This window comes from Adiantum capillus-veneris, chromosome 5 (assembly GCF_014529385.1).
Source record: "Adiantum capillus-veneris isolate H3 chromosome 5, ASM1452938v2, whole genome shotgun sequence".
Classification (NCBI taxonomy): Eukaryota; Viridiplantae; Streptophyta; class Polypodiopsida; order Polypodiales; family Pteridaceae; genus Adiantum; species Adiantum capillus-veneris.
In genome coordinates, this window is record NC_140935.1 from 14,530,765 (window position 1) to 14,544,050 (window position 13,286).

Genomic DNA, 13,286 nt, shown 5'->3' on the forward strand with positions numbered 1-13,286 from the left:
GAAGTTCCTTGAGACAGCTGCATGCAGCCACTGGGCATTCCATGAAACCCTAAAAGAGTATGCACGTGACAGGGTCTCAACCTTCCATTCTCTCTCTCTCTCTCTCTCTCTCTCTCTCTCTCTCTCTCTCTCTCTCTCTCTCTCTCTCTCTTTCCCCCCCCCATAGGTCATATCTGACCTCTATGGATGATAATTCAATCTATCTATCTATCTCTCTCTTTCTCCCCCCCTCTCTCTCTCTCTCTCTCTCTCTCTCTACTCTCCTTGCTTGAGAGGGACTTGCTATCCTACTCTCAAAGACACTTTATCTCTCCTTCTCTCTAATCTCTCTCTCTCTCTCTCTCTCTCTCTCTCTCTCTCTCGCTCTCTCTCTCTCTCTCTCTCTCTCTCTCTCTCTCTCTCTCTCTCTCTCTCTCTCTCTCTTCACTCACACCACGTGACATGTTCATTTGGTCCCATAGGTCATATTTGACCTCCAAGGATGATAATAGAACTATCTCTCTCTCTCTCTCTCTCTCTCTCTCTCTCTCTCTCTCTCTCTCTCTCTCTCTCTCTCTCTCTCTCTCTCTCTCTCACCTACTCATCAGCTCTAGGTCACATTCGAACTTTCTTTTCTCACATTTTCAGCCATGACTTAGACCTACACACTTTTCTCTCCTAGCCACACTGTGGGCTCTCCATTGCAACTCCCATCACCACAATTTTGGAGCATCTAGAGTCACTCATCAGCCATACACATACTACATCACATGTAACTTTGGTCCCATAGGTCATATTTGACCTCCAAGGAGGACAATAATAAAATATCTCTCTTTCTCTCTCTCTCTCTCTCTCTCTCTCTCTCTCTCTCTCTCTCTCTCTCTCTATACACACACACACACATATATATATTATACACACACACACACACATATATTTATTACACATACACACACACACATACACACACACACACACACACACACACACACACACACACACATATATTCCCCCCCCCCCCCCCCCCCCCCCCCCTTCCCCGACTCTCTCTTTAACGGATTTCCCTATTAGCTATGTCACTAGTGGGAAAGTGGTAGATACACACACACACACACATGTGTATATTTATAAATAGATATATGCATGCATGTATGTGTATATGTGTGTGTGTGTACACACACACACACACACACACACTTAGTCACTTCATCTAACAATAACCGTTGCATCCAACTACAGACACACATACATTTTGGCAATGCACTTTACTATGGATCCCTTAAAAAACTCTTGGTTTGGCACTGCATCGGGCTGTAGTTGATCTAGCACCTCATCCGAGGGGGGGGGGTTGACTATACTCTGAATCACTGTATCTAGCTAGGACAATGACATCCAACTAGGAATCACTGTTGTCTTGACAAGCTTGGTTGAGTATAAACCACTAAAAGGCTTGGCTCAGTGGGAGCAGTCCCTTGAGGATTTAACTCATTGAAATTAAGTCATGGGCATAAATTGGTGCGTGAGTATGGCACTCCAAAGACCTGAATAGATGACACAAATCCTTTTCCCCTATAATTTCACTCGAGGGGTTTCATGATGAAAACCTCCCTTGCTAGTAACAAGGGCTGATGATTGGGCGGCCGGACGTGGTAGGTAGCGTATCACTTTCATGATAAAATCCTCTTTCCCTCCTGATCGATGGGATGTCTTGCCGTGATGAACATACCAGGTTTGGCCTTACCTATTATGTTTCATTACAACCACATTAGATGGCATGCCTTGTGCGGCTCCTTAACAATCGACTACTCATATATAAAGGTAGGGGTTCCTCTCCCCTCACTTAGACTTGGGTTCTTTCTGTCTTTTGATTTTTTGCAAAACAGAGAAGGTAGTTTTGATCTAGTTAGTGAGCATTGGTTTTGTTGTGATATCATTTGCTTGGCTATGAAACTCCCCGGGTACTATGAAGGGTATTTTGGAATGCTTCTGCTCGATAGGTTCTAAAACTTCACTCTAGTTTCAGCTTCTAGAACTGTTCTAGTGTTGTGCCACTCTGGTTTTATAAGGCTTTTTGAAGTATACTGGCTCTTGATTGGATGACGGCTTTAAAACATGCAAACGGTAAATCTACAAGTGCTACTCTGGTTATGATACATACATTTCATAGATAATGACATGATTATATATTGTTATCTGGCTTAATATTTCTACTGAGGTAGGTGAAATACTAGACACTGGTTTGTATTCTGGAGGGTATGGGTGGTTCATATGCCTTCAGAAAGTTACATGGGGATTTTTTTGAGAAATTATTTCGCCTTACAAGTTTTGATTTACAAAACCATAGGAGTGATTTGTTGTTGAAATCTGAGTTTGGAAGATTGCAGGTGCTAATCTGGTTATGATACATACATTTTGTAGATAATACCGTGATTATCTATGTTTATTTGTCTTAATCTCTCTGTTGAGGTGGGGGTGCTTGTCTGCATTGATTTACCTATAGCCTGTTTACTGATTAGTGGCTGGCTTTTTGGGTCTTGTATTTCTGGCTTAGTCCTGATATTTTTTTGACTACAACTAGCTCTTGGGGTTACTGCCATAAATTATATACTTTATACATACATACATATTCTAGGTTTGGTGCTTTACAAAAATTGGCATTAGATATGACTGACATATGGATAATAATCTGGTTTTTTGGTGCTTTACTACCCCCCCGTATCTCTCTCTAACGAATTTTTCCATTGGTGATGTCAAGAGTGGGGAGGTGGAAGATACACACACACACATGTATATATATGTATGCATGTATGTATGTATGTGTGTGTGTGTGTTTGTGTGTGTGTATGCATGCATGCATGTATGTATGTGTGTGTGTGTATCTATCTATCTTCTATCTCTCTCTCTCTCTCTCTCTCTCTCTCTCTCTCTCTCTCTCTCTCTCTCTCTCTCTCTCTCTCTCTCTCTCTCTCTCTCTCTCTCTCTCTCTCTCTCTCTCTCTCTCTCGCTTTCTCTCTCTATATATATATATACAGCTCTATATATATATATCTGTAGAATACACACACACACACACACACACACACACATATATATATATCTGTATATATACACACATATATATATACAGCTATATATATATATATAGCTGTATATATATGTGTGTATATATACATATATATATATATATATATATATATATATATATAGAGAGAGAGAGAGAGAGAGAGAGAGAGAGAGAGAGAGAGAAAGAGAGAGAGAGAGAGATACATTGATTATCGTCCTCGGAGTTCAAGTATGACCTATGGGACCAACTACAATCATTACAAAGGTATCTCCATCATATGACTAGTACAACTCAATTGGTTGGTGTAAAGGCTCGACGTGGGAGTACTAGCTTTTAAGGGGGTCATACAAATGGGCACATGAGCCATCTATCCTAAAATGGGAAGGAGGGGGACAAAATGACAACACAGGAAAAGAAAAACTTAAGTGGTTACTATTGTCGGTAGCAACAGAGTCTTCTTAGGAGTTTGAAAATCCTGAATGAGGGCTCGCCCATCTCGATAGACTGCCCAATTTCCTTTTTTACGAGCATCATGTATTTTCTTCAGCTCGCTTGCTTTGATTTTGAGTTGGTTCGTAGTTAACTCCTCATCAATCCAGAAATTCGTTCCCTTAAGGAGGCGCAATTGGCATAAAAGCCTCAACCGATCTTCTTTGTCCTTAGGTAAGTGTGCATTGCCCAGGTGGCAAGCGTCTGTTTGTGTCGTTGAGCCAAGAGATGGTGTTGGGCTCAATAGTGATTGGCTGCAAGATGTTATTGATCTTGAGGATCGCTTCTTTGAGAGTGTGCTTGATGGTACACCATGGTGATGGGAGCCCTCCGATCCTCACTTTAAGACTGAGGGATTCCCATAGTTGGCGCTCTTGGAGGGCGGCCTTTAACTCGGTGCCAGTGTTTTGTGTGATGCCATCTGTGACTTCTCGGACTTCCTTTTCAATCTTCGTGACTGACTCCACAATAGAGGCTTCAACCTCTCGTGCTTTTGTAAGGAGAGTCTGACTCTCTTCTTCCTTTGTGACCTCAAGATTGTGTAAGCATTTCTTGAGGGCTATATTTTCCCTAATGAGCTCTTGGATTTGGGTCTCAAGAGTTGAGATTCTAGCTTCTTGGCGGGCAAAGGAGTCCTTCCTAGCGGCAACTGCCACAACAAGAAAAATTTTGCATACACATGAAGCCGGTGTGCTAGGAGTAGTCATCGTTGCAATACTGTGTGAGACCTGGTGCCTGCGGGTCAAATGACCTAGTTCAAAAGCAAAGGAGCCGGAGCTGTCGAAGTCCAAGGCGGCGGGCTTGAGCTCAGCTGAGGCGGCCCACACAGTTTGCTGATGGACACCGTTTGGTGATGCAGTTGAGGCTTGCCGACTCTATTTGCATCTGCAAAGCTAGGAGTCGCCAGGGCTGCACGGGGTCGGGATGAGCACGGGAGTAGCAGGGACAGCGTGAGGGTATGTGAGCGAGCCCGTGGGGACGCTGCTGGAGCAGCGGATGGTGCGATAGTGGCGAGACAAGGCGACGACGTTATTGGAGCTGTGACACAGAGCTGTTCGGGCTGAAGCTGGAGTACGGCAACGCTGTAGAGCCGGGGACCCCCCCCGCAAGGTAGCCCCTCGCCTAGGGGGAGGTCAGCGAAGAAGGAGTTGCTAGGGTTAAAGAGAGAGAGAGAGAGAGAGAGAGAGAAGACTTGTTTAGACTATGGGATGTATAGAAATAGAGGGATAGAAAGGAAAAAATTTGAGGGAGAGAGAGAGAGAGAGGGAGAGAGTGGGTCAGAGAGGAAAGAAGTTAAAAAGACACGTGGAGGCAAAGGGAGGGAGAGAGCAATAGAGGTACATAACTGACATAGGACATTGCAGTGAGATCAATGGAATGAGAAATATCAAGGGTGGATATGAAGTAAGAGAGAGAGAGAGAGAGAGAGAGAGAGAGAGAGAGAGAGAGAGAGAGAGAGAGAGATAGAGAGATAACTTACTGTGAGAGAAATGTGGTGGTAGGGAGAGGGAGAGGGAGTGAGAGGGAGAGGGAGAGGGAGAGGGAGTGAGAGCAAGAGAGTGGTCAATAGAGAGGATGAGAAAAAGGCAGACGATGTGCACAAATCAGTGAGAGATGCATGAGAGATAGAGAGAGAGGAGTGAAATCAAGGGTAGGTATGATGATGATGATGATATATATATATCGAGAGAGACAGAGAGAGGGGGGGGGGGGGGGGGGGAAAGAAGTTAATGAGAAAGAAATATGGAGGCAAGGATAGGGAGATAGAGAGTGGAGGACAAAGGATAGGGAGGATGAGAGGGGATAGGTGGGATAACTTTGGTGGCCAATGAGGGCGATAGTGGTGGTGCAATGGTGGCTCCTCCTCCCAAAAAGAAGCTCGCTTCGACAAGCTTGCTCCATATCCTAACTCCACTACCTTCACTCTTGAACACCCAAAAAGAAATAAATTGTATTTTTGTCCAAAGAATAAGCGTAGGCATTTCTATGACATTTGCCCTCTATGCAAGTCAGTGAGGGAATCTCTATGATCATTGCCTTTTCGGTAAGCCAAGAAGTGAGTTTGTTTCACACTATAAGTGCTCTAATAAATCATCTCAAATTTCTCAAACTCTAATAAAAAAATAATTCATATCCCTTTCTCATTTATGTCATTTGTGGGGGGGGGGGGGGGGGGGGGGGGGGGGGCGAGGGGCTCGTTCATAAGTGTCACGGGGCTTTCTGGACGGATCCACGGTGGATATTCAATCCCCTATTGATCCATCTCTACATGGCCAAAATGTTACATCCCCAACCTCCCCCGCTTGAGACTGGTGCTCCCTATCCAGCCCGCCTGTTGTGCTTGTTTGAAATGCTTGTGAATACAGTGCTGTAAAAGTCTGCCCCCCCCCCCCCCCTACTGTTTGATCCGACGGCCCAAAGCCGCCCGCCTTGCCAAAAACGTGCCCTTCCGTAGTTCCCATGAATGTGTGAGTCGTAGTGACTGAGCAGGGCTGCTGCTTGGCAGCCTCACGCAACCAGGCTCTACATCACAAGGGATGTTAATAAGTGCGGCCGAAAGGTGGGAAGGGCAAGAAAAAGGCAACTATCAATGCTAGCAGGGTGATTTCAGCTCATGAACACGAGTAGATAAACAGACATTCTAACTACATTGGCGCATTACATGAGACAATTTGGACATTATATCAATATGGAGGTCAGTTTTGAATGGCACGCCCTAGTTTTCCCCGTCGATCCCACAGCTTGATATTCATTGAAGACCCCGTGCCCCTCAGGGCACGTTGGCATCATATTATGTTGTTGTTCACCTCCATTACTGCTCAGCATATTCGTGTGAAGCCGGATATTTTGGTGGATTCTGGTGCATTACTGCTCGAGGACTCTTATTACCATCATGCGCTCATGGGTAATCATGCAGCGAATCCGTCAAAGATCTCGACATATCGTTTGTATCTGGTCGTATCTCCAACTACATCAAGAGTATAAGTAGATGCTATTCTGCAGGGCTTTTACTGGCTGCTCGCTGAATTAGCAACCTGAATATGGCGCCACCTGACCATCTGGAGGACTTGCGTCGAGGAATTGAGGCTTCCTTCAAGAAGCTGGAAGCAATGGACATTCACGGGTGGCAGGCGGAGCAACAGCGTCTCGAGGCCAAAATAGAGGGAGTTTGTCGAGAGCTGGAGTCTATGCACACGAACGTAAGCATCACCCAGGTTGCAGGTGGGTAAGAATGATAATTATGAACGGACGGATGTATATGGTCGTGAAGCAGGAACTAACTACATGAGATACATATTAAGAGAATTGTTTCTTGATGAAGTTGGGTAATGCGCTGCAGGTGGGAGTGCTGTTGCAGCAGGTGGAGCAATGGCCATGCTGGGTGCTGCTCTGGCTCCGTTTACATTCGGCATTACCTTACCGTTGGTGGCGGCGGGAGTGGCGTTGGGTGCTGCAGGCGGTCTCACCACCGCGGGTGGACATCTGATGCAGAAGTTCGTGTCCAATGCGCGCCTAAATGAGTTGCTTCCCCGTTCCCATACTTTTTGCGAAAGGACCCGGAAACTGCAGGATGCCTTGGACGAGCTACTCGGTCTTCTGCAGAAACTCCATCAGGTGATGCACCTGAAGGGTATAAAGCTTATCTCAGACGTGCTCCCTATACAGCAGCAGCTTGACGCGAACCGAATACACAGCGTCTTGAAGAGGCTTCTCCAGAGCGGAAAGGTTCAAGAAGAACTTTGAGCTGGATGGTCCCCCCAGTTTACTGAGTGAGTGACGGTGAGCTGCGGGAGTGGGTGCAGAAGCAAGGCGTGCATGTCCGTGCTTTCTTGTGTTATGGCGACGAGTAACCTCGTAGGGAAGGCTCTTCATGAATATAATAATATAGGCCTTGCACGTTAATATTGATGTAGTGATCATCGAGCTCCGTCTTTTAAATCTATCTCGTACGAGCCTTCTAATGAGCCTCGATCGTAAATTGTTTTTTGGGAAAATTACCAAAATACCCTCTCATTTGTGGAAATTCCCCAACTACCCTTCTAATTTCAAAAATTCCCAATATACCCTTCATATTTTGTCAAAAATTCCCAAAATGCCTTTCAAATTTTCCAAAATTCCAAAATACCCCCGGTTGTGAGAGTTATCCAGAGATAAAAAAATATGTAGCTTTTTCATAAGAAGACTGATTGTCTATAAATACAAGATACTAATACTAGAATTTGACCTGGTTATGTAGGCTTTGGAGATGAATTGCTTCATTATTTTTACACATAATTGACATGTAATTTCTTCCGAATTACATGCCAAGCACTGAACAACAGTTCTCCATTGTCAAAAAAGAATAAAGATTAGGAATCTTGAACAATCCAACTGAAATAGATAGAAGGGTATTTTGGGAATTTTTTAAATTTGAGGGGAATTTTGGGAATTTCCACAAATTAGAGGGGAATTTTGGTAATTTTCCCTTGTTTTTTTGCCAAACATGAAGATGAGTTTTTTATGGGAGTTGTTCCTCAGCTCAAAACGATGCCGATATATATTCATATAAAAGTAAAATGCTCTAAATGTGCTGGGAGTCCTCGGTGTTAACGCAGGCGATAAGTAGCGCTATTGGGCTTAAGCTTTTCTACGCAGTCGCTGTTTTTTTGCACGGCCAAACCAAAATATCAAAAAGCTCAAGTGATCTTGGCTGAGTTAGATTATGCCAAGTGGCTCACTCCAGGATCTAGAAAGTGAAAAACGTTATTAGGCTCACCGAGTAAATAAAACTTTCCATCAACTAGAGAATCTACGGGTGAATTGACTCTCTCTCTCTCTCTCTCTCTCTCTCTCTCTCTCTCTATATATATATATATATATATAGGTTGTTACATTACATTTCTTTGAATTTTTTAATGTTTTGTAGATTTTATCGCCTTCAAATTTGAAATTTATCTGGAACTCTCTAAATTTATAACACACATAAGAAAAGAATTCTCAACAAGGTAGAGATAGTTCGAGACAATTGAAAAAATTGCAACAGAATTAGTCTCGAACCGGAGACCTGTTTTTCAAGAGGGAAGCGAATTCAATTAGGGCAAGAGAAGTAAAGTTGTTCTAATTTCCTCTTATTATTCAAAAGTTATTCACGTCAAAGGAATTATCAAAGTTTTCACATTTGATGCCAATCTTGTACATGTGATTTACTAGTATGTGCTAAATTCATGGGTATTAACAAAAGGCACTCCAAATTACGAGTAACCCTGCTGAGTTGATAATGGTGGTATTTTTTATGTGAGATTAAGGGGTTCTATTGTTTCAGCTTTGGAGGTTTACCTTCTCCCAAACAATATGCAAGTCGAGTCAAATCACAATGGAAAGACACCTATCTTTGGGCATAAAAACACGCTGCCTCAATTTTTCCTTTTTGATTTCTACATGATGTATGGTACTTTACCACTTATGTGGTATTGAAAGTCTTTGTCGGATTGAACACACGGTCTCGCTTCACATTCTATGAAATGATCCCAAGAGATGGATTTCTTTCCTCTGTAATGTTGGACATAGCTTGCAAACATAAGTGTTCCAATTAGGGATGATATCCTAGGTAGACGGTGGACATGATTATGAAAGCAGTCACACTTGGCATGCATGTGACACTGAAAGCATTGCCAAACATGTATCCATTTCTCATTAGTCCGCACATATCTTCAAAATTCTACAAAATATCTTTCAACACTCCATTCACCAGAGAAAAAGATCGGGAGATAGTTTCTTCCAGAGACTAGGTTTCCATTAGGGAAATTTGGACTCTCAAAGAGGCCCTATAAAGAGGTTTGACTTTGCCTCTCTTGTCCAAAGTGGACAACCCAATGAAGTACATAAATGTATTGTCAAAACCCTATCAACCAAATCAGTGGAAAGATCTTTGGAAGTAGGTTCTAAATTCTCAAACTCTAACAAATTTGGAGTTGATTTGTAGAAGTTATGGCTTCTTCACTGAAGCTGCAATGTGGGGAGAGATTTCATTTATAAGACGGAGTTGTCACATCAAAAACTTAAATCTTCTAGAATTTAAGGAATCTGATGGCATGCTATATATCAATGGATAGATCTCTATGAGTATATTCTAAATCCAAAAGGTCCGACAAGTTTTGATTTCATGTGTAAAAGTTTAATTGTGCGTCCGTTTTGGACAACAAGGAGGAAGTCAAAGTCCTTATAGGGTCCATTTGAGAGTCTAAAATTTTCCTAATGAAAAAAAAAGCAAGTAAAATGAATACTCCTTGTGGTAGTTGTACCCAATACACTATCGAGAGAGAGAGAGAGAGAGAGAGAGAGAGAGAGAGAGAGAGAAATGTGTGTGTGTGTGTAGGTAATCAAAGAGAGACAGAGAGAGAAACGTGTGTGTAAGAAACTAAAGAAAGAGAAAGAGAGAGAGAGAGAAATGTATGTGTGTATAGCACTGCTAGAGATCACTTGAATATCGACGCCAACTTACCGACGTCATTGGCGGGCATCGGTATGTGCATCAGCAATACAAGAGGGAGCTCAGATTTTAAAAAAATTCAATTTTCAAGTTTCGTCACGTATACCGACACAGATATCGACACGTATCCAGCAGTGTATACCGATGCGTATCCAGTAGCGTGTACCGACGCCGACTGGTAAGAACGAAACCACAGGCTTATTTTCTCTCTCTCTCTCTCTCTCTCTCTCTCTCTCTCTCTCTCTCTCTCTCTCTCTCTCTCTCTCTCTCTCTCGCTCAACTCGCGGCCAAATCTGCACCTTTGGACTACTACGGGCTTGGGAAAACACCATCACATCTTCTCTACTTGCTACAGGTAAGCCTATTGTACTTGTTTTTTGGTTATTTGTGTGTGTGAGTGTATGTGAGTGCACAATCTCATTGCTCTCACACACACACACACACATTAATTTTAATTTTGGTTTAATTTTATATTTAAATTTGTTATTTAATTTTAAAATTCAAATTGTTATTGTTGTTTAATTTTACTTTTTTATTATTATTTAATTTTATATTCAATTTTTTTATTGTTAATTGTATTTTAGAGTTTCTTGAAATTAATTTTAGGGTTAAAGTTAATTAGTTTTAGGGTTTTGCATATCCAAAAATAGAATAAGAAATCTTTAAATACATTAACAAAAATTAGTTTAAAAAATAGAGTAAAAACAAAATTAAACATAAAAAAAGGGAGAGGGAAAAAGAGAGAAAGAAAGAGAAATAGAGAGAAGGAGAGAGTAGAGAAAGATAGAGGGAAACGTTTGCCTCTTAATGTCATCATTCAGCATTCTTAGTGACAGCATGTAAAGCACACACAATCTCTCTCTCTCTCTCTGCACACACTCTCTCTCTCTCTCTCTCTCTCTCTCTCTCTGTGTGTGTGTGTGTGTGTGTGTGTGCAAAGAACCAGCGGCCCGAGCGTACACACGCTCTGTCGGCGCCGTGGCTAGTACAAGAGCAGAATAGAGAAAGAAAAGGGGAAGGGAGGAGCGACAAAACACAAAAGGCAAAGATGGTGGCTCATTGCTTGCTCAAAAAACCATCACAGCGCTCCACAGAGCTTCTCTCTCACTCTCCTCTAGCATTTTTAATAATCGGCTGACATGTGGCACTCCTCTTGAGCTTCTTTGATTTCCTTTGACCAGCTCAAGATACATTCGAAGCTCAACTCTCACCTTCACACATGAAAGTCCTATAGGGAGCAACAACAATGCCGTCGTTGCTCTTAGAGACAAGCTTCCTGCTCAAAAAAGGTTGGGCTGGGGCATATAACAAGCCGTAGGTCAAACCGATAGAAGAAACGCCCAAATTACAAGCCGTTCTTTTAAGTCTGGTTGGGTTTTTCTACGGAAAAACGCAAACGGACTTCATAAACGGCTTCTACGCCGTAGGTCAAATCCGGTTGCGTTTTCCTACAGAAAAACACAAACGGACTTCGGAAATGGCTTCTGTGCCTACCAAAACCATCCATAGTCCATTAGGTAGTCTCAAGGCAATGTCAAGAGTGTGTATGGCAAGCCGTAGGTCAAACGTACAGAAGAAACGTCAAATACACAAGCTGTAGGTCAAATCCGGTTGCGTTTTTCTATAGAAAAATGCAGACGATATTCGGAAACTAATTCTATGCCTATCGAAACCATCCGTAGTCCATTAGGTAGTATTTAGGCAATGTCAAGAGCGCGTATGGCATGCCGTAGGTCAAACAGATAGAAGAAACGCCAAATACACAAGCCATAGGTCAAATCTGATTGCGTTTTCCTACGGAAAAAAGCAGACGGACTTCGAAAACTGATTCTATGCCTACCGAAACCATCCGTAGTCCATTAAATAGTCTTAAGGCAATTTCAAGACCGTGTATGGCAAGCCGTAGGTTAAACGGACAGAAGAAATGTCAAATACACAAGCCATAGGTGAAATCCGGTTGCGTTTTTCTACGGAAAAATGCAAACGGACTTCGGAAATGGCTTTTATGCCTACTGAAACCATCCGTAGACGATTAGGTCGTCTTTAAGCAATGTCAAGAGTGCGAATGGAAAGTTGTAGGTGAAACGGATAGAAGAAACGCCAAATACACAAGCCGTAGGTCAAATCGGATTGCGTTTTTCACCGAAAAATGCAAACGGACTGTTGGAGCTATATATGGCTCACTCTACTAAACTTGGTCTCACCTATATATTTCACTACAAGAGGTTGTGTGCTCTTGTGACGCTGGTAGCGACGGAAATACATTGGGTTTTTATAACCCCCGGCGTCGCTAAAACCGTCGCTACGAGCGTCGCTATAGGCGTCGCTATATGCGTCGCTATCAACGTCGCTATATAGCGACACCTATAGCGACGCTCTCACAGAAGACTATAGCGACGCTCATAGCGACGCTACAGAGCCATAAATAGCGACGCTTATAGCGACGCCCAAGAGAATATTTTTTTGGTGGCAGGGCATTGAATGCCCTGCCACCCATCAACCATATTGTACTTGATTCACTTTTTAAAAAAAGTGCAAAGGTAGATAAGAGACCCAAAATAGTCACCCACAAGACGCATTGTTTGCAAAATTGACAATTGTACACATCATAGGCAAAATGAATTGATTGGCAAATGTAATAATGACAATTGTACAACATCATAGGCATAAAGAATTGATTGGCAAAAGGAACTGCGGTGACAAATGTAATAATATACATGGTTCAAAAAGACGTATAAAATCCGTCTCATGATACATAAGCTATGAGAAACCCTAAACTAATGCTATCTAGCTACGGCTAAACTGACGTCGTCTAGTCAGACGTCTCATCGCGTCCAAGCGGCGTATCTGTCGGATTCTGCAAAAAAAGACAATAAGACAGTTTTCAGTAAATATAAACATATAACGACATTTATAAAACAATACAAAAAATAAAAAAGAGTAAACCCTAATACTAACCATGCCGCCGCGAGAACTGAGAATGTCCATCAGGGCGTGTAAGCCCTTCCTACCTGCGTACTCGCGCTCGTACGGTGTGGGATCACGTCCTGTCATCGACCACTGTCAAAACATACAAAGATTTCATTATGTTACAACTAAAAAACTCATAAACCCTAAACTATCGAACATGCATAAAGAGCAATGTGAAAAGACTTACAAAATCGGCCTCAAATGATGCCCATCCACCGCTCCCCAAGTGGTGCGAGCTCCCTGCCTCTACTCGCGCTCTGGCTGCATCCTTTTGTTGCTTCCACTTGTCGGGATTCTCGCGCGCTGCTTTCTTCG

The 13,286-nt window shown here is 42.7% G+C and overlaps 1 protein-coding gene across 1 annotated transcript; it reads left to right on the forward strand.

Annotated features, from left to right (window-relative positions):
- Positions 1–6,573: 6,573 nt before the first annotated feature.
- Positions 6,574–7,276, forward strand: LOC147456907 (uncharacterized). The gene is made up of 2 exons (XM_086513476.1): positions 6,574–6,754; positions 6,873–7,276. The coding sequence occupies exons 1-2, from the start codon at positions 6,574–6,576 to the stop codon at positions 7,274–7,276; spliced, it is 585 nt and encodes a 194-aa protein (XP_086369602.1).
- The last annotated feature ends 6,010 nt before the right edge of the window (positions 7,277–13,286 follow it).